The sequence below is a fragment of the Delphinus delphis genome, chromosome X (genome assembly GCF_949987515.2).
Source record: "Delphinus delphis chromosome X, mDelDel1.2, whole genome shotgun sequence".
Classification (NCBI taxonomy): Eukaryota; Metazoa; Chordata; class Mammalia; order Artiodactyla; family Delphinidae; genus Delphinus; species Delphinus delphis.
Genome location: NC_082704.1, coordinates 125,614,124 through 125,635,649, shown reverse-complemented (window position 1 = coordinate 125,635,649; position 21,526 = coordinate 125,614,124). Strand labels below are relative to the sequence as shown.

General features: G+C 49.6%; 1 protein-coding gene across 2 annotated transcripts; it reads left to right on the top strand.

Annotated features, from left to right (window-relative positions):
* Positions 1-543: 543 nt before the first annotated feature.
* Positions 544-21,305, top strand: CSF2RA (colony stimulating factor 2 receptor subunit alpha). 2 transcript variants are annotated; one of them, XM_060001688.1, is made up of 13 exons: positions 544-580; positions 6,932-7,039; positions 7,507-7,649; positions 8,660-8,783; positions 12,054-12,183; positions 12,276-12,448; positions 14,709-14,842; positions 15,347-15,376; positions 16,076-16,211; positions 17,994-18,090; positions 19,879-19,960; positions 20,697-20,802; positions 21,196-21,305. In XM_060001688.1, exons 1-12 carry the CDS (start codon positions 544-546, stop codon positions 20,793-20,795), a joined length of 1,293 nt encoding a protein of 430 aa, XP_059857671.1. In that variant the 3' UTR covers positions 20,796-20,802; positions 21,196-21,305. The 2 variants fall into 2 exon arrangements, with proteins under 2 accessions (XP_059857671.1, XP_059857670.1); XM_060001687.1 differs by having other exon boundaries at positions 20,697-21,290.
* The last annotated feature ends 221 nt before the right edge of the window (positions 21,306-21,526 follow it).

Sequence of the window (21,526 nt, the reverse complement as noted above, 5' to 3'; positions counted from 1 at the left end):
GCTGCGTTTGTGTCCCCAGCCCCCATGACCCTTCTGTTCAGCCTTGCCCCATCATGAGCTGGAAAGCCACTTCCTACCCACTCTGGCCGGTTTTAAATCCCTGGGATACTCAGGAAAGTTCTGACGAATTGAATTGACCAGAACTGGGTTGGTTGTGAATGTGAGCAAGGGGGTGTTCTCCACCGAAGACATGGAGACCCACCATGGTGTCCACTCTGAGAAGACCTGGTGATCTCTCTGGTCCAACTCTTAGGAGGATGACCTTCTCCATGAAAATGGGCAGTGACACGAGAGGCCCACCTGGTAGATGGTCTGGGCAGCCTCCTGAGCCACTGCTTGGACTTTAAGGAGGGTGACCTTCTCTGTAGCTATGGTGAAGGGGGCAACTCCACCACGAAGGTTTCCCAATTCCTTGTAATGAGAAACACCACAGATGGGGGAGGGAAAAAAAAAAAAGGAAGATATTGAGCTGAAATGCTCTTGTCGCGCAATCTGGGCACTTGCTTTCGGACGAGGAAGAGACTTAGTTGTCAGAGCGGCCAGATGTGGGAGCGTCAGGCAGCAGCATGGAGGAACACAGGTTGGCAGGGGCGAGCGTGGTACGGTGGGCTAGTCCAGTCCCCTTGATCCTGGGGTCCTCCAAAGTGTCAAGTCACTAGGGGACCTTTTCCTGCCTCTGTTGCTGCTCCGGGCAGCTGGCATTCCAGGTGGGCGAGAACTTGAGGGTGGGCAGTAAAAACTGCTGGGTGAAGGGCACCCAGGTGAAGATGGTTATTGGTGATGGGTGCGTCTCGTAGCACGTGACGCTGCATTGTAAGGTCTGAGTGAGTCCCAGGGACCCAGCCAGCTTGCAGTGAGCGTGTGTGGAGTTCCCTGTACAAGCCTGTGCCTGGGACGTAGCTTGGATTTAGTCCAAAGGCTCGGGTGGGACGCCTTCGTGGAGCTGTGTGTCCTGCAGAGCGGGTGGCCCGCCCAGGTTACAGGTGCTGTTGAAGAGGGTGGCGTTGCATTCTGTGTCTGTGTGTTGCCCGATCAGTGATGCGTGGCACCCCAGAACCACAGCGAGATCAAAATGCCAGCTTGTGCCAGGGTCCCCCGTGGACCCACGCCCCTGCAAGGTGTTTCCTGTGTGCCTCGAATTTGAGAGAGGTTGTTCTGAGACAAGGTCTCAGCACCTTCTTTCCAGCTGACATCTGTGTAAAGCTGAAATCTTTAAAAGAGGAAAGAAAACCCAGCCTGGTGAAAACCAGAAGAAGAGGGAAAGTGGGTACAAAAGGCAAAATAGGGCACGATTCCATTTACAGGAAACAAGCAGACGGGCAACTCCACAGAGACAGACAGTGGGTTCATGGTGTCTGGGGGCTGGGGGCGTGGGCTGGGGAGTGACAGCTCATGCGGACAGGGTCTCCTTCTGGAGGGATGAGAAGGTTCTGGAACCAGATAGAGGTGGTGGGATACACAACATTATGAATGTCCTAAGTGCCGCTGAGCTGTACGTTTTAAAGGGCGAATTTTATACCATGTGAATTTTGCCGCGACTTTAGAAACAATCAAGGCAACAAATAAAGTAAGAGAATGAGATTTCCCTGGGCTTTGGTCTTCCGGCCACTTCTGTGAGGGTACCAGGAGCTGCCTCGTAGGACGGGGGTGAGAATTAAACCAGGCTCTGTCTGCACATGATACGTCATAGCACTGATGATCTCATGCTCTGCGCGAACTGTCCTCTGGCGGTTTCTCGCCATCCTCGGCCAGAGCCGGGAGCGGCGATGGACCGCTGATCTAAAGCAGCAACCTTTGGGTGGATTTCTGTGTCCCTTTGTGGTGTGTGAGAACTTGGCTGTTTTCTTTTAAGTCAAGTTTACAGAAGTTTCTGGTTTTGCCCCATCACAATGAGCAAGAAGCCAAGGAAGGCAGTTTCGGTTCAGAGGAAGCTGAATGGGGAACTGCGCTGTAGGGTGTCGATCAGTCTAAGATAGTGCGTATCCTTGGGTACCCGCTGCGTGTCCACCCCGCTTCCCAAGGCAGGTACGATGCGAGGCACTAAGGGGGAGAAAAGTGCACCCAGGAAGCTGACGGGACAGAGGGCCAGGTGATGGGCGCAGGTGCTGTAACCGCTGAGGACTAAGGTGCTCTGGTCAGTGGCCCTTCCGCGGCCCATCCCCCGCCCTGTTAAGTGAGGCTCAGCTCCAACCGCAAGGGCCGTGCACAAATTGCGGATGTGAAAATCAAGGCAAGAGTCGCTGCGGGCGTGCACTGACCCAGGAAGGTCCTCTCTCAGAGCCTCTGGGTGCCCCGGCCCCAGCACAGAGGACCGGGGACAAGACCCAGAGGAAAGCTGGGTGGTCCGGGGTCCCGTTCGCAGGTGGAGGAAGCTGGGTGCTTTCCCATCGTGGGAGAAGGGCAGGAGATGTCAGGCGGGTGGGGAAGTTGGAACAGGTCGGCTCTGTGGTTTTTATTTCCTCTCTGATAGCAAGTGAGGTCCCAGGGGGCGGGGGGGAGTTGGGGGCAGGAATCTGAGGCTGGGTGCTTGTCTCCAGGTGTGCGGTGGCCCAGGTATGCACACCTGAAAAAGGGAGTGGGTGGGGTCCTCCATTGTTGGGACCCAGCCAGGAGGAGATGGTGAAGGTTCAGGGAATCTATTTCCTTTCTCCCTCCTCCTTCCCTTCCTTCCCTCCTCCCTCCCTCCCTCCCTCCCTTCCTCCCTTCCTTCCTTCCTTCCTTCCTTCTTTCCTTCCTTCCTTCCCGGCTCCAATAGATGAGCCAGTCCAGCCTTCGACAGAGGAGGTGGGAAAGGAGGCGCGTTCATGGAAACAGCGAATTAAACGCAGGAGGTGCTGGCGGCTGCTTAGCAGAGGCAGCTGGGGTGTGAGGAGAGGGTGTCCGGTGCCCGTGGAGCGCCAGCAGGCTCGGGACACTCCTGAACACGTCTCGGGGGGGGGGGGGCGGGTCCAGGTGATAACGGGCCAGGGGGACTGGGCGTGTGAAGGCAGCTGGGGTGAAGGGGTCTTTGCTGGTGGAGATGGCTCACGGTAGTCGGGAGGTCCCCCTTGTACAATGGATGCCAAAGTCACCCAGGGTGACACAGGCCACGGAGGAGCTGGGCCAGCGGTCCGCTGATGGCGGGTCCTGTAGGTCGTCCGAGAGCCTTGGTGGAAGATGGAGGAGCCCCCTTGGTGGGGCTGGAGCCCAGGAGGGAGATACGAGAATGTGGAGAAGGAGGTCCAAGGGGTTGGCGTGCTGGGCATAGTGGGAAGAAAAGCAGAGGCAGGACAGGATTGGATAGAGAAGGAATGAATTAGGGAAATGCCAGGAGGAAGGAAGGAAGGCCAGGAGGGAGGGGGGAGGGAGTGGGGAGGGAGGGAGGGAAGAAAACTTGTGGTCCTTTCTTAGGGCAGCCCCCAGTCAACTAAAACACCAAGAGACAGAGGCTGCGTTTAGACCAATAGATGCCATAAATGCAAGGAAATTACAGAAAATATGATCGTGCACCATAAAATGCAGAGAGAGAGGGCCCTCCAGGAAAGGATGAAGCGTTAAAAGGATGGGATTCTGGGAGCGCAGAGAGGTGAGGCGCCCACTGGCAGGACTTAGCGCCAGAGAAGGAAAGGCCACATTCCACGTCACAGCAACACCAAAAAATGAATCACCACAACCAAAGATACTGTTGGGGAAACGGTGAGCAGAGTCGCAGATGCCACCCCAGACCCGGCCAGAAGACCAGGTGTCTTCTGTGGGGTGCGGCTTTGTTGGAATAGAGCGTGGTGCTTTTGCAGTGCTATATTTTGGTAATGTTAATTGACTTTGTGTAAGGCAGCTGTAGGTTTACAGAAACCTTAGGTGGAAAGTAAGGGGATTCCTACGTACCCACTTCCCCTACAGAGAGTTCCCGTGACGGACACCATTCATCAGTGTGGCGCATGTCTTACGACTGATGGAGCAAGTTGGACGCAGGATTCTTGACTCAAGTTCATAATTTGCATTAGGGGTCAGTCTTGGTGTTGCACATTTTATGGGTGTGGACAAACGCATGATGACCTGTAGCCATCATTATACATAGTGTCATGCAGAGTAGTTTCATTGCCCTAAAAATCCCCTGTGCTCCACTTCTTCATCCCTCTTCCCCTCTTAACCCCTGGCAACCATTGATGCTTTTGCTGTCTGCATGGTTTTGCTTTGTCCAGACTGTCGTAGAGCTGGAATCATGCACTACAAGCCCTTTTCAGATTGGTTCCTTTACCCAGTCACAGGCACTGAAAGTTCCTCCGTGTCTCTCTGTGTACTGACCGTTCCTATTTTTCTGTTTTGTTCCTAATGACGCTTTTTAATTGTTGCAACACTCAAGTTTTAAAAAATATTTTAAGATCTCAAAAAATGTGTTAATATCATGAAGGAAACCTGAACATGCATTTCTTGTTCCACTCTCCCCAAATCCAGTCTGATTAGTAAGAGAGAGTCAGAGCAATGAGACACAAAGCAAAGGGGCTGTAATTTTCCCCAAAGCATCTTTTTTGTAAAAAAAATAATAATAAATTTATTTATTTATCTTTGGCTGCATTGGGGCTTCGTTGCTGCGCACGGGCTTTCTCTAATTGTCGCGAGCGGGGGCTACTCTTCGTTGCGGTGAGCAGATTTCTCATTGTGGTGGCTTCTCTTGTTGCGGAGCACGGACTCTAGGCGCGCGGGCTTCAGTAGTTGTGGCTCGCGGGCTCTAGAGCGCAGGCTCAGTAGTTGTGGCTCACAGCCTCAGTAGTTGTGGCTCGTGGGCTCTAGAGCGCAGACTCAGTAGTTGTGGCGCACGGGCTTAGTTGCTCTGCGGCGTGTGGGATCTCTCGGACCAGGGCTCGAACCCGCTTCCCCTGCATTGATGGGCAGATTCTTAACCACTGCGCCACCAGGGAAGCCCCCCAAAGCATCTTATAATCACCGTGATGTGGCAGCCATGGATTCATGGGTCACCTGAGCCACGAATTCCAAGTCCTGGTCCCCGTATGGTCGACAGAAAACGTCCCCCAAAACACCCACGTCCTAATCCCTAGAAACTTTGATATGTTACCTTACATGACAGACAGGACTAAGTGAAAAGTATTGAGATGGTGGATTATTCTGGATTATCTGGTTGAGCTCAGTGTCATCACAAGTGTCCTTATAAGAGAGAGGCAGTGCTGTGATGATGAAGAGGCTGGAGTAATGCACTTTGAAGATGGAGGGGGACCATGCACCCAGGAAGGAGGTGGCTTCCGGAAGCTGGAAAAGCCAAGGAAACGCGTTCCCCTGTGGAGTTTTCACAGGGAAGCAGCTCTCTGCCAATTCCTTGATTTTACCCCAAAGGGACCCTGTCAGACTTCTGATCTGCAGCACTGCAAGAGATGAAGGGCGGAGTTTTTAAAATGCCAAGTCTGGGGCTTCCCTGGCGGCGCGGTGGTTAAGAATCCGCCCGGCAATGCAGGGGACGCGGGTTCGAGCCCTGGTCTGGGAAGATCCCACATGCCGCGGAGCAACTAAACGGCCTGTGCGCCACAACTCCTGAAGCCCACGTACCTAGAGCCCGAGCTCCGCCACAAGAGAAGCCACCGCAGTGAGAAGCCCGTGCACCACAACGAAGAGTAGCCCCCGCTCGCTGCAACTAGAGAAAAGCCCGCATGCAGCAACAAAGACCCAACACAACCAAAAATAATAAATAAATTAAAATAAATTTATAAAAAAATCAAAAAAGAAAATGCCAAGTTTGTGGGAATTTGTTACAGGAGCACAAGGAAAGTAACACAGTTTTCTTGGGGGGCAGGAAAAGCTCCCTGGTTTCCACGCTCTGTGGGGAACTGTACATCCACGTCAGGCTCAGCCCCTACAAACTCATGACATCTGTCTGATTTTGTGTCTGTCTTTCTGCTCATTTATCAACTTCCCTCATCGGGTGTGAAAAACAAAGGGATCAAAGTGTGAAGCAAGCTTGTCAGAGAGAGAGTCTCCTAGCATAAAGATAATATACATAAGTCACAGAATGTCCTTATGTATCAATATTATTTATAAAATTGTTCATATTCATACAAACATGGATTCTTTCTATATATTTCACATTATATTTACAATTTTATATGAAGATCTCTATTATAAATGAAGAGATAGATTTTATAATTAATACATAGGGGAATTATATAATAATGTATATAAATGGCTTATATTTTCTTTCCATAGACCATCCCCGCTATTCTGTTCCCAACTTCAGCAGCTGCTCCAGGGGCTACCCCTGCTTTCTGCTCTGGAGAAATAATCCACTCAATTTGTAAAATGTGCATCCAGCGCCCTGATACCCATACGCTGGGGATGCATTTCTGGGGATAGAGAAACAGCTATGGCTGGGGGCTTACAGTCTCTCAGGGCAGAGAGAAAGACACTGCCCAGAGGGATTCCCATCCACAGACTCTGATAACCACGTTGGAGACTCAGGGTTTGGGTTTCCCCAAATGCACTGCATGGAGGGACCCTCGTCCTCAGGCTCTGGAGAAAGGATGCTGAAGGGTCAGGTGGAGGGTCTCCCAAGGGTCTCCCACTGCATGAAGGAACCCCATCTTGGGCGCGGTACATGGCCTTTCATTGCCTTTGACTTGGGAGTTATCCCCCAGCCTCCCAAGCCCTGCCACCATGTTACAGACCAGGCAGGTGGGCAACTTGCCCAAAGTGATTCAGGCGGTAACAGGGAAGACTGGACGTGGTGCTCAGGCTTGAGGACAGGCTCTTGGTTCTGGGGCCATCTCTGAGGCTTACTGAAGCCTGAGGACCCTCTGTAGCCAACAGTGACCCAGGCTGGCCAGGTCACCATGCTGACCATCACCCTGGAGAGAGTTCTGAGTTTTTTCCCTGGACATCCCGCCAGGGAAACACCCCTGATCTCCATGTCCAGACCCCCATGAAAGCTGATTTTCTCTTCCCCCAGCACTTTCACGTCCCTCGGTCAGCCCCCTGTGCGCCCTGGTGATGGCCGTTCTACTCTCCATGCTGCTGGTACCCTCACTCTTCCTGACCCAGGACCAATGGGATAAACGTATGAATGTGCTTCCCCTCTTCCCGTTGCTCCCATTCCCATGACCCTGGGTTCTGGGGGAAACATCCCAATGCCTGCATCTCATTTCATTTTATCCTCATATGCAACGGTCAACCGGCATCACACCTCCTGTTGTGCTCCCCCTGCTGGTGATGTGAATTCCCCCCCACCCATTCTGCAGACACAGGTGATGGTGGCCGACTCCCTTTACTATGGCAGGATCTGGATAAATAGCCTTTGCTGCTTCCTGTCTTCATTTATTTCCACAGTGGACATCTCCCCTTGCAGAAAGGGCAGGAAGGAGAGGCGGGAAAGGGGTAGGGGGTGATGAGAGTGTGTGAGAGGGGTAGGGGCACAGTGATTCCCAGCCCTGATCTCTGCTCACAAGATGTGAGATGCATTGGTTAAGGGAGAATGGAGACGGGAGAGGAAGAGTAGTTTCTGACTCCTGAGGCTGTATGTTTCAGATCTTCCAACCGTGGAACAGAATTCCAGTCTAAACATGAAGTTTGACCCAAAGACGACAAAATTAACTTGGGACTGCCAGGAAAACGCTACCTACGGGGAATGCGTGTTGATTCACAAGGAGAAGGGACAGATTAAAAAAAAGGTAAGATGGACTGGATGTGCTCGATCACTGTTCTTTGTAGAGCTCTCGTCAAGCAGGACAAATAAAAAACATACGCGTGACACTGGGACACATCACAGACTCATGGTTCGAAGTGCACCAGGAAAGTGCTGCTGTGTCCAAGATGTGTCCAGAGGACTGATTCCCTGAGGGGACCCCATTCCTCTCTCAGGCATCCCCATTCCAATTAGCCTGGGGGCTCCTGGCTGCCTGCAATGGCAGCCTTTTGCTCAGTTGGTCCACCTGCAAGATTTAATCCTGAGAGAGAAATAACATTAGCTCTGCCTGTTCAATGGAAATAAAGTAAACAGACTGACTTGGATACAATGTAAACGTGACACCTGTGAGAGAACGGTGGGTATGAGATAGGACAAGAAAAGTCAATCCCATAAAAGAGGGTGTGAAGTTCCCATACAGTTTAAAGGGATGAGGGCTCTCATATTAAAAGGTGAGCTCTGGGACTTCCCCTGGTGGCACAGCGGTTAAGAATCCGCCTGCCAATGCAGGGGACATGGGTTCGATCCCTGGTCCAGGAAGATCCCACATGCCGCAGAGCAACTAAGCCTGTACGCCACAACTACTGAGCCTGCGCTCTAGAGCCTGTTCACCACAACTACTGAGCCTGCACGCCACAACTGCTGAAGCCCTCGCTCCTAGGGCCTGTGCTCCACAACAAGAGAAGCCACCGCAATGAGAAGCCCACACACCGCAATGAAGAGTAGCCCCCGCTCGCTGCAACTAGAGAAAGCTTGCACACGGCAACGAAGACCCAATGCGGCCAAACATAAATAAATAAAATAAAATAAAAAGAAAAGGCGAGCTCTATTCTGACCTTATGAAGGCTGCTAGTTGGCGTCTTGCCAAAGAAGGTACCTGGGGGAGATGTCACAGAGGGAGGTGGATGTCATCACAGGGTCAGTGTAGGAGCAAACAACCAGGATGTAACGAAAGAAGACTGGTTCTTAATTCACTGACTGGTGACATCTTTTCAGGTCAAAGACAAGGAATGTCAGTGCACCTTTCAGGACTGTTCTCTCCATGGGGGAGTCACGCTCACTGTCGAAGTAAATATCAACCAAAGACGAATTTCAGAAACACTGGTCTACCTGAACCCAGGTAGGGAAAACATGGTGATGATTCTTCTCCTTCCCACATGAGCATCAGGGTACATTCCCCCACTTTTTTCTGCTACATGGAGATAGAATTGACACACAGGAATTGCACATATTTAAGAGGTACATTTGGCGGGTTTTTTGTTTTTTGTTTTTTTATCTTTTTGGCCATGCTGCGCGGCTTGTGGGATCTTAGTTCCCAAACCAGGGATTGAACCTGGGCCCTCAGAAGTGAGAGCGCAGTGGTTAGAGTCCTAACCACTGGACCCCCAGGGAATTCCCACATTTGGTGTTTTGATGTACGTATACTTTGTGAAATGATTACCACAATTGAGCTATTAACGTATCCATCCTGTCAAGTCGTTTTTTTGTTTGTTTGTTTGTTTTGTGGTGAAAACCCTGGAGATCTACTCTCTTAGTGACTTTCAAGTGAACAATCCAGTATTTTAACTATAGTCACTATGTTGTGCGTTAGATCCCTGGAACTTACTCACCTTATAGCTGGATATTTGTACCTTTTGACGAACATCTCCCCATTTCCCCCACCCTCCCTAGCCCCTGGAACCCCCATTCGATTCTGTGTTTCTATGAGTTTTCGTGAGATTCCACATATAAGTGAATCATATAGTATTTGTCTCTCTCTGTCGGATTTATTTCACTTAGCATAATACCCCCCATGTCCATCCATGTTGTTGCAAATGGCAGAATTTCCTCCCTTTCATGGCTGACTAATATTCCTCCGTGTGTGTGTGTGTGTGTTTGTGTGTGTATCACATCTTCTTTATTCATTCATCTGTCCACACAGACACTTAGTTTATTTCCATATCTTGGCTTCTGTGAATAATTCTGCAGTGAAGATGGGGGTGCAGATATCTCTTCGAGATCCAGATTTTATTTCCATGGAATATACACTCATAAAAAGGATCGCTGGAGGGCTTCCCTGGTGGCGCACTGGTTGACAGTCCGCCTGCCGATGCAGGGGACGCAGGTTCATGCCCAGGTCCGGGAAAATCCCACATGCCACGGAGCGGCTGGGCCCGTGAGCCATGGCCGCTGAGCCTGCGCGTCCGGAGCCTGTGCTCCACAACGGGAGAGGCCACAACAGTGAGAGGCCCGCGTACCAAAAAAAAAAAAAAAAAAGGATCGCTGGATCATATGATAGTTCCATTTTTAATTTTGGGGGGAATCGCCACACTGTTTCCCATAGTGGCTGCACCAATTTACATCCCCACCAACAGGGCACGAGGTTTCCCTTTTCTCCACATCCTTGCCAACACTTGTTATTTCTTGTCTTTTTGATGAGAGCCGTTCTGACAGGTGCGAGGTGATACCTCATTGTGGTTTTAATTTGCATTTCCCTGACAATTAGTGATGTTGAGCATCTTTTTAGGTACCTGTTGGACATTTGGATGTCTTCTTTGGAAAAACGTCTATTCAGATCCTTTGACTGTTTTTAATCTGCTTATTTGTTTTTTAAAAATTTGTTTTTTGCTCTTGGGTTGCTTGAACTCTTTTTATATTTTGGATATTAACTCCTTATCAGATACATATGGTTTGCAAATATTTTCTCCCATTCCATAGGTTGGCTTTCCGCTGTGTTGATTGTTTCCTTTGCTGTGCAGAAGTGTTTAGTTTGATCCAATTCTAGTTTTCTACTTTTGTTTTTGTTGCCTGTGCTTTTGGTGTTAAATCCAAAGAATCCTCGCTGGGACCAATGTCAAGATGTTCCTTCCCTGTGCTTTCTTCTAGGACTTTTACAGTTTCAGGTCTTATATTTAAGTCTTTAATCCATTTTGACTTGATTTCTGTATGTGGTGTGGGATAAGGACCCAATTTCATTCTTCTGCATGTGGATATGCAGTTGTCCCATCATCATTTAGTAAAGACACTAATCCTTTCTCCCTGGTATGTTCTTGGCAGGTTTATCAAATATCAGTACACCATAAGTGTGGGAATTTATTTCTGGGCTCTCTACTCTGTTTCAGTTATCTCACGTCTACTTTTATGCCATCATAGTACAGTTTTACTTACTGTAGCTTTGTAATATATCTTGGGATCAGGCAACATGAAGCTTCCAGCTTTGTTCTTCTTGCTCAAGATGGTTTTCGCTATTTGGAGTCTTGTGGTTCCATACGAATTTTAGGACTGTTTTTTCTTTTTCTTTAAAGAATGTCATTGGGGTTTTGATAGGGGTCACATTGATCTATAGATCACTTTGGGTAGTATGGACATTTTAACACTATTAATTCTTTCAGTCCATTAACACAGGGTGTCTTTCCATTTATCTGTGTCTTTTTTCATTTCCCTCATCAATGTCTTGCAACATTGAACTTACAAGCCTTTCACCTCCTTGGTTAAGTGTATTCCTAGGTACTTTACTCTTTTTGTTGCTATTGTAAATGAGATTTTTTTTTCTTAATTTCTGTTTCAGCTATGTCATTGTTACTGTGTGGAAATGCCACTGATTTGTGTATGTTGATTTTGTATCCTGCAACTTTACTAAATGTATTAGTTTCAATATTTTTTTTTTGTTTAGTCTTAAGGTTTTCTACGTATATGATCATATCATCTGCAAACAGAGATCATCTTACTTCTTCCTTTCTGATTTGAATAACTTTATTTCTTTTTCCTGTCTAATTGCTCTGGCTAGGACTTCAGGTACTATGTTAAATAGGAGTGGTGAGAGTGGGCATCCTTGTCTTGTACAGGACCTTAGAGGAAACGCTTTCAGTTTTTCTCCATTGAGTATGACATTAGCTGTGGGATTTTCATATTTGCCCTTCATTGTGCTGAAGTAAATCCTTTTTATACCTATTTTGTTGAGAGTTTTTATCCTGAATGGATGTTGAATTTTGTCAAACACTTTTTCTGCATCTATTGAGATGATTATGTAGTTTATCTCTTTCACTCTGTTAATGTGGTGCATCACGTTGATTGATTTGCATATGTTGAATCATTCTTACATTCAAGGGATAAATTTGACTTTTAACATGCTGTTGGATGTGGTTTGCTAACATTTTGTTGGAGATTTTTACATCTATGCTTATTAGGGATATTGGCCTGTAATTTTCTTTTCTTGTGTCTTTGTCTGGCTTTGGTATCAGAGTGTTGAGTGATGCTGACCTCAGAAAATGAGTTTAGAAGTGTTCCCTCTTCTCTTTTTGGGAAGAGTTTGAGAAGAATTGGTATTGATTCTTCTTTGAACCATGAAGCCATCCGGTCCATCCCCCTTTAAACTCCATGTACAAATTATTTTGTTTCTGTCTCTTCCCAGGTGGGGAGGGCACAGCTGCCCAAAACTTCTCCTGTCTTATCTACAATGCGGATTTCATGAACTGCACCTGGGCCAAGGGCCAAGCAGCGCCCAACGACGTTCAATATTTTTTGTATATAAGAGACTCAAAGTAAGTGTTGACCTCATGTAGACAACCCTGAGAAATACAGTGAAGAACGAAATATGCCTTGATTGTTCTCTGAACACTTTGGAATCTTACAGGAAAAAAATCGAAAGAGAATGTCCTCACTACCTAAAAGACTCGGGAACCCACGTGGGATGTCACCTCCAAGACCTCTCGGGATTAACTTCGTACAGTTACTTCCTGGTTAACGGTACCAGCCAAGAAGCAGGAATCCAGTTCTTCGATTCGGTTTTGCTGTTAAAAGAAATAGGTGAGAGCAACCACCTGTGATTTAACCACTGCCTAGTAGGTCCGACAGAATTTGCATTGAAATCTGTGTAAGTTTCCTGGAGATGCTGTAACAAATGACCACAAACTGGGAGGCTTAAAACAATGGAAATGTATTCTCTTGCAGTTCTGGAGGTCAGAAATCCAAAATCAAGGCATTGGCAGGGTTGGTTCCTTCTGGACTGTCTGAAAGAACTTCTGCTCCCATGCCTCTTTCCTAGCTTCTGGTGATGGCCAGGAGTCCTTGGCTTATGGATGCATCATTTCAATCTCTGTCCACATGTCCTTCTTCCTGGTATATCACAAATCTCCCTTCCTTCCTTTTATACAGACACCAGTCATTGGATTTAGAGCTCATCTTATCCAGAATGACCTCATCTCAAGATCCTTAATTACTCAGTCAAACATGTCCACAAATTAGACAGACAGCCACCCGAGAAGAGCAGGCATGGTAGCTCCACACCCTTTGCCCATGCCTTGCCCTATGCATCTCTTCTGTCTGGCTGCTCCTGAGTTATGTCCTTTTATTGTAAAATAGTGATCTAGTAAGTAAAATGTTTCCTGAGTTCTGTGAGCTTCTCTTGCAAATGAATCAAACCCACAGAGGAGGTCAGGGGAATCTTTGATCTATAGCAGGTCAGTTGGAAGCACAGGTGATGACCCGGACTTGGGATTGACATTTGAAGTGGGAGGACTGAGCCCTTCACCTGTGGAATCTGACGCCACCTCCAGGTAGATAGTGTCAGAATTGAGTTGAATTGTAGGACACCCAGCTGGTGTCAGAGAATTGCTTGGTGGTGTTGGGGGTCGGAGGGAAGTCCCACACATTAGAACTGGGTGCAGAATCCTAAGTCCAGATCACAACGATAGGCCAGAGGAGTCATATCCCTTACTTTTTTCTGAGCTGGAAAATCCAGTGTAAGTATCCTAGGGATAGAGCATCTCATCTCTAAATTTAAAGACGATCAGATCTACTCAATGTGGAAGTGGAGTCCATGAGATTCACAGTCACGAGAGAAGCTTCACACAGCCAAGCTGTCCAAACAGACCTTCAAAGATTCCAACAACAGAATTGAGTCTCAGCTTTTAGAATGGAACAGATGCCCTCAAAATGCAGTCAGATACAGAACTCCCATCCTGTTGATTGCTGGCACGCACCGTCATGGGGTCACTGTTTGGATATCTGTTCAACGATGAAGGACACTGAAGTTCCTTGACCTTTTCAAACATGCATCAACTCCCCCATTTGGAAACCATGACTTTGCTAGCTCCATGTGGACCCAATTCCTCCAAGCCCCCATCTTTCCCTCCTTCCTTCCCTTTGGGTAACCTGCTACAAGGACAAGTGTACACCCAGTTGAATCTACCCAGATGCCACCTCCTCTTTCTCTCCTTAGAATGTGACAGTCCAAGCCCCTCTGCCCACCCTGGGCCACTGTGAATTTACTTCTTCTTCTTCTTCTTCTTTTTTGCCAGCTCTTTCTCTTCTTTCTAGCGCTCTGCTCCAGGCTGGTCTCTTGAAGGTACTCCCATATGCCAAACAATGTCTTCTCTTGAACGCCAGCCCCTCTTTCTACCTGCAGGCTCCCTGATCCCATAGGATAGTCCAGGCCTCTTAAGGCTAAAGTCATTTCAAACCGGCCTCTCTCCTGCCCTCCAAACCCATCACCACCTACCTCCCCAGGTCTTCTTTTTCTAAAAATTTTATTTATTTTTGGCTGCGTTGGGTCTTCGTTGCTGCGCGCGGGCTTTCTCTAGTTGCGAGGGCTACTCTTTGTTATGGCGCACGGGCTTCTCATTGTGGTGGCTTCTCTTGTTGTGGAGCACGGGCTCTAGGCGCGCGGGCTTCAGTAGTTGTGGTGCATGGGCTTCAGCAGTTGTGGCTCACAGGCTCTAGAGCACAGGCTCAGTAATTGTGGCTCACTGGCTTAGTTGCTCTGCGGCATGTGGGATCTTCCCAGAACAGGGCTCGAACCCGTGTCCCCTGCATCAGCAGGTGGATTCTTAACCACTGCACCACCAGGAAAGTCTCCCCAGGTCTTGTTGAACCGCAACTTCCTCCCTTCTGCACATGGCGGCCTGATGATTGATATCTTCCCCAAGAGACAACACTCAGACCCACCCCTGCCTCCCGGTGACCTTGGTGAGGCACCATCAATGTTGCAAAGGCAGAACTGGGTCTCCTCTCTGTGGTCCAGGGGAAGCATTCTGGATTAGAGGTGTCTGCTGGGTTCTCATTACAGAGCAATACAACCCACCCAACAATATCACTGTGCACTGCAATGAATCACACTGCTTCATCCGGTGGGAAAAGCCCAGGACCCGAAAAACATTGTCCATCAGGGAGTTCCAGTACCAGCTGGACATCCAGAGACAGGTGAGTGGACACTGCTCCAAGCAGGGCACCACACCTCAAGAAGCTTGGCAGCCACCCGCATGACCCACCATGAGAACCTGGGGCACATGAGGTGGGCTCAGAATGGGTGAACATCTGGGAAAATTCAGGGTCTGCTCCAAGCCCACCTGGACCCAGTGTAGACAAGGAGGAACCCTCTCCCTATGTCCACCTGGACCCAGTGCAGACAAGGAGGAACCTATGCTCCAAGCCCACCTGAATTCTTATTAGGATCCATAACCAGCTGAGGTTCTAGAAGGAGCCATGAACAGGGTCACCCTCCCTCCTGTGGGCATGTTCTATCCTTCTATCTGGGGGCCACTGAAGGTTAGGGGGGACAGTAGGAGCTCAACCCTTTGTTGGACCCTGACTGTTTTGGTTTTTCCTGACTGCGCTCAAAGGGGGAGATTGGATGAGACCCATGAAAAACCTTCAAAATGGAGAGAAATAAACATTCTATTTTGGTCTGGATTTTTTTTTTTCTAGAGTAATACCGGAAGCAGTGGAAATCAACTGGTGAGTTACAACTCTGACCCAAAATATCACCCTTGTAGCTTAAGCGTACGATGTTGGGCAATGGACACATGCCAACTGCAAACTTCGTCCAGCGGTGGCCAGGATGAGGACGGGGTAAAAACCAGAGGATGGAGGTTTCCTAGAGTACCGTCCAGTCAGTGATATAGGGGCACCCCCCCAGTAGGCCCCTGGATGGGGTCTCCCTCTTCTATCCATGTTGGTCAAGGAAATATTCCTTGGAGTGTCAAGGGGATGATGTCTTCTTCCAAAATTCCTCTCGAGGTTGATCATCAAAGTAATTTTTGTTGATCTTTTCTAAGTTTCACCACCACTCTGACCTCAGTATCCTCCTCTGTCCGATGAGGAAGTCGAACTTGGTCCTCTTAACATCATTTACAGGGGCATTATCCATCCATGGGTGGGTTCATACCCACTGTAGCTCTTGAATCATTTCTGCATCTATACTTACGATCCTAGCAACCCCAGGAGTGGTTACTTGGAAAATGGCAGAATCACTCATTGTCATTATTCCCTTAAGCACTCCTCCCAAGTTCTCAGGACGTAAAATACCACATTCATGCCCAGATTGGGAGAGTGTGGCTTTGAATCTTTCACTTCAGTTGGGCAACTGAAAAGACACCCGCATTCTGTTTCTCAACACAGGCAACAACTCTGTCTAACTTTCTGTTTTCTCCAAAGATTGTGGTGTCTGGTGACTCGGGGAATAAATACAGCTTTCCGAGACCGGGGTTCAGAGCCAAACATACTGTGAAGATCAGGACGGCAGATGCCCGGAAAGCCCACTGGGGTGCCTGGAGTCAGCCAACTGAGTTTGGTACGTGTCCCGAGATCATCACCAGACAGATCCTGGCATCCTGAATTCATCTCTGAGCCATTCTGGGAGGGGTTCCTGTCCACCGGCCCCCGCCACACTGTTCCCCTGGCAACAGCAAGGGCTCGTGAGAGGGACCCTTTAAGAATAACTAAGAGCCTTCCTAAGCCTCCGCCCCACCAGGAAATGACCCATCCCTCCTGGTCACACCAAACAGCCGTCACGGTCCACCTCTGATCGGGATACAGCTCACATCCAAACTTTCTGGCTCTGTTTCTTTCTAATCGGGGGAGGGCTAACCTGACAGATTTTGGTTTTTTGTTTTTTTTTTTTGCGGTACGCGGGCCTCTTACTGTTGGGGCCCCTCCCGTTGTGGAGCGCAGGCTCCGGACGCGCAGGCTCAGTGGCCATGGCTCACGGGCCCAGCCGCTCCGCGGCATGTGGGATCTTCCCGGACCGGGGCACGAACCCGCGTCCCCTGCCTCGGCAGGCGGACTCTCAACCACTGCGCCACCAGGGAAGCTCTAGCCTGACAGATTTTACTACCTTCCTCCTTCTAACTTTGATCAGCTGGCAAGAATATAATGGTTTGGCCCTAAAGCCCATCTGATACTTAAGAGTCTACCTTCCCTTCCATCCAGTCTCAAACACCTTCAGTGTTTTAGCAAGCACAGTATGCATACGTTTTTTTTTGTGGTTGTTTTTTTCTGATCCAAGATCAATGCCTTTGATACCTGCCGGTGTCGAATTTATGAAATGAAATAAGGATTCAGCGATATTTCATAAGCTGGAAGCGACAGCTGAGTACCGTAAGGAGTTGATTTGCCGTGTTGCATTTGTCAGCGGGTTCTTAGCCGTGACACCAAAAGCAGGACTGATGAAAGAAACAAATTGGTAAAGCGGACTTCATCAAAAATGAAAACGCTTGTGCATCAAAGGACACGCTCAAGACAGTGAAAAGACAACCCATGAAAGGGGAGGAAATATTTCAAATCATTTGATAAGGGCCAAGCCTCCAGAGCATATAAAGTATTCTGAGACGCCAAGAACAAAAACACTGACAACCCACTTTACAAATGGGTTTAAAATATGCCCCCACCACCAAAAAAATAAGAATAGACAAAAAGAATAGACTTTTCCCGGAACAGAGTTCTAAACAGACTTGGCTGACATCCGTGTGGCTTTTTCTGGTTTCATTTCCCCGCCGGAATACGCACTTTTGACAATTAACGTATCGCTTAAAATAAACAACGACAGCTTTGTGTAATAGGTCACATTTTATCTGTTCCTACTGAAAAATCTCACAATGGCGGCCCCTCCATCAGGTTATGAGGATCCTGGTAGAATTGGGATTTCTCATTGGCTTGTTAAATACTCACTGACAAAATGTGCCTTATTAGAAAAATAATGTGCTGTAAAGAGCACTTATCCTAAATGACACGCGAAATTAGAGCTTAAGAAGAGATGGGACGCCATTTTGTTTAAAACCGTATGCCTGGAAATGTGTATTCATCCTTTTTTGGTCCGTTTCTAAATTGAATTCTCGGTCTTTGGGTTGCTGTGTCTTAAAATCGCTTTATGTGTTTTGGACGTGATCCCGGGGTCGTGTTGTCTCACGAATATCTTTTTGTGAAAGTTGCAGGACTGGGTCCTTTCCTTAGATGTCCGTCCTGCTCTGGGCATGTTTCCTCCTCCGTGAGCTAGTGAGGACATAAGCTGGCTGAGTGGCGATCGCTCATGCCCCGGCCCCTGGCGTACTTGGCGTGTTCCCCTCTCTCTCCCCAGGCTCTGCGGAACCAGAATCCAGCCTGGTGCACGTCTACCTGCTGGTGGTCCTGGGGACCTTCGTCTGTGGCCTGACCATCAGCTGCCTTTTCAAAAGGTAACCTCAGGTCGTCCTAGGTGGGCATCCCCGTGGTCAGCGGAGGGGGCCGGTGTTTATTCCAAAGGCAGCCCCGATCGGCTGGCAAAAAAGAGAGGGCAGCCTGCAAACATCCCAGGCAGTCCTAGCAGCCAATTGGCGTGTGGGTTTTCTGGAGGAAAACTTGTCTGGAAAAAGGGAAGGAAGTTGGAGAGATGGAAAAACACACAGGAGAGAAACAGCTCTGAGGCTGCGTCCGTCAGTGGCAGGAGACCAAGAAGGGTCTTTCCTGCCCCCAGACTCCTGCCGGGCGCCCCTCACAGCCCTGCTGTGCTCAGAGCTCTGCCTGCCCTCAGCCCCTTGGAGCTTCTGGAGTTCCCAGAAGGTCTCTCCTCCTCTGATTTTCATTTCCCCCAGCACAAGTCATTCAGCCCCGGCTCCCAGACCACTGCAGTCAGCCTGTCCATGGGCACCTCCGCAGTCATCTTTCCTGTTGTGTGACCCAGGCATCACACAGGGTCTGTGGCCACCGGGCAAACGCTTTGCAATGAACACGCAGACTAAACCTGCATGCGTACGGCATGACGCCCTCTGCAAAGCATGGAGAGATTTTGCACCTGAGACCCTCCTGCAGGATGTGGGGATGCTGTGGGCGTCCACCTGCGGCCCCTGTCCTGATGCCCCTGTCCTGGTTGGGCGTCCTGTGCTAAATGTCCCCCGGGACCAGGCGAGACACTGGTCTGCCCTGGGAAAGCAACTGTGAGGGACACTGGACCTGGGAGCAAAGAGGCGTTTGGGCAGCCCGGCCACTGGCTGTGGTGACAGGGACAGATCTCGTGCCTTACACAGAAGACTTATCTTAAAGAAAAGATGTGTGAGTTTCTTGTAGCTGCCGGAACCAGTGACCACAAGCCAGAGGCTTAAAGCCACAGGCATCCATCCTCCCCCATCCTGGAGAGCACACCTCTGAGGTCAAGGTGTCTCAGGGTCACGTTCACTCCAGAGGCTCCAGGGGAGGGTCCTTCCCACCTCTTCCAACTTCTGGGGGCTCCAGGCGTCCCTGGGCTCGTGGCCGCCTCCCTCTCGTCTCTGCCTCTGTCTTCCCGGGGCTTCTCCTCTGTGTCTGGGTCTCTCCTCTTCTGTCTCTTAGAAGGACCCCGTCATTGGATGTAGGGCCACCCTCATCCAGGGGGACCTCATCTCAGACCGTTCACTACATCACATCTGCAAAGACCCCGTTTCCACATAAACTCCCGCTCCCAGGTTTCAGGGGTCAGGAGGTGAATATAACTTTGGAGGCAACCTTTCAACTCAGTACAACCTCTCCTGACGATGTCACAGGATTGGAGGTACCATTCGTGTGGTGAGAAAGAAAACGCCCCTGTGAACATGCAGCGGACTGGGGTGCTGCGGGACCGTGGAATATGCTGGTTGAGAGAGAGCACTGAAAAGGCATGACAAAGGTGGCCCAATCTGGAACCGTGGGCTTCAAGGTTGGATAAGGCTCCTGGTCTTTAAACACAAGAGACCCCAGACTCCTCCAAGCTGCCGGAGACTGGACATGTCCCTCATTCCCATCCCTGTGTCCAAGGGAGTGAGTGAAGGTTCTAGAAAGACCCTCAGAGAGTCTGTCATTTCCTCCATGGTCTAAGCCTGGAGTTGGTCCTTCTGTGATTCTTAAAGGAAATTGTTCTGAAGAAATGAGCCTGCGTGGCGTGTTTGCACGTGACATGACAACATGTCCCCTTTGGGTGCAAGAAGGAAAGTGGGCGTCTAGGTCTTTTTTTCACACGTTTCTTGTCTCACCAGGTTCCTAGGGATGAACAGGTTATTCCCGCCAATTCCACGGATCAAAGATAAATTGAGCGATAGCCGTCAAATTGACCACCAGGTACATATGGGGGGGGGGGGGCAAGCCAGGATGGAGAAGAGGGGACAATGACCCCAGAATCTCAACTGTGTCCACCCAAAGGGGTCCACAGGGTGTGGCTGCCATCCCGTGTCCTGCTCCCTGGCCTTCTTCAGGGGTCAGGGACTGGAGTTTTACCTGCGAGCTGTGTCTGGGGAAATGGGGTGCGGGGAGAAGGGGAGAAGGAGAGAAGGAAGACGGGGAGGGAGAAAGAGAGAGGTAGAGACAGAGTGAAAGGGGTCTGACCAGATCTCCGGGAGCGGACAGCTCCCAGAGAGGATGAAAAAGGACAAGGGACAAGGGAGACCCCCCCCCTACGCGACACCCCCCTTGGGTGCACCCATCACATCTGCCTCTCCGTGCGGCGGGGGTACGTCTACCTACTCCGCTGTCTGGCATCATATCCCCCAGCTGTCAGCTTGCTCACCTCCATTCTTGAGCTGGGCAGCTCTCCTCTCAGGAGCACCGACCCACACCCTTTCCGGGTCCCTGGGACCTCCAGGGGCCCGCCCACCCTAGGGGGCCAGCATGAGACACGTCCCGCTACCCCTGAGCTCCGGGTGGCCCTAGCATATGTGGTACCCTAGGCTCAGATGTCCCTCCCACAAACTCGTCTGCCAGCTACAAGATCTGACGCAGAGAGCCGTCTCGGATTTCTAGCTAAACCCCCCATGGCCACTGCTCGCGGGGCTCCTGACACCCCCATCCTTCTCCCCAGCAGATCCTTTGGGAGAAATTTGCACATGACGCGGGAAAAGGTGACAAGGAAGAGGTCTTAGCCGTGGAAGAAGTCACAGAAGCCCCAGCGAATGCGTGAACTCCAGGTGTCTGCATCCCCGGCACTTTCTGGAAGTCGTTGGTTTTTTTACAATTTCTTTTAATGTTTTTTCAATGTTTTGCTTAATTGTTGTGAATGTAGCTTTTTTAAATTGTTTTGAGCATTTTTCTACCTTTCTGTTCTGTTTTGTTTTGGTTTTTTACTCTGAAAACTAATGTGATGTTTTGCAAAGATGCTTTGTAGTTGGAGGGATGTTTCGAGGCCCGTGGACCCTGACCACGTAATGCGCCTTCCAGCTGCTCCAGGGAAACACCACCCCTTCCTCACAGGGAGGGGTCGGAGCTGCTGCTGGCCGCTGGGGCTGGGATGAGGGTCTGTGCCGCCGCCCGCTTACACTGGCAGAAAATTGACATCCTCCTTCTTTCTCTACTGGCTGCAGTTCAGAAAGGAATGACTTTCCAGTGGCTGCTGTAACAGGACCACAATTGCCGAGTCGACACAGCGGACGCCTACTCATTATAGCTTGTAAGCCCTCCTGCCTGCTTCTTACAGGGACGCTTGTGGGTTATGTCACACCCACCTGGTAATCCAGGACCGTGTCCCCATCTCGAGATCGACATCCGGGACCTAATCACACCTGTAAAGTCCCTTCTGTCAGAAGGCAACATTTTTATAGGGTCCAGGTATTAGGATGTGGACCTCTTTGGGGACATTTTTCTGTCCACCCCACGGAGCCCAAGGAGGGAAGCTTGGTTGAGCGGCTGTGATGG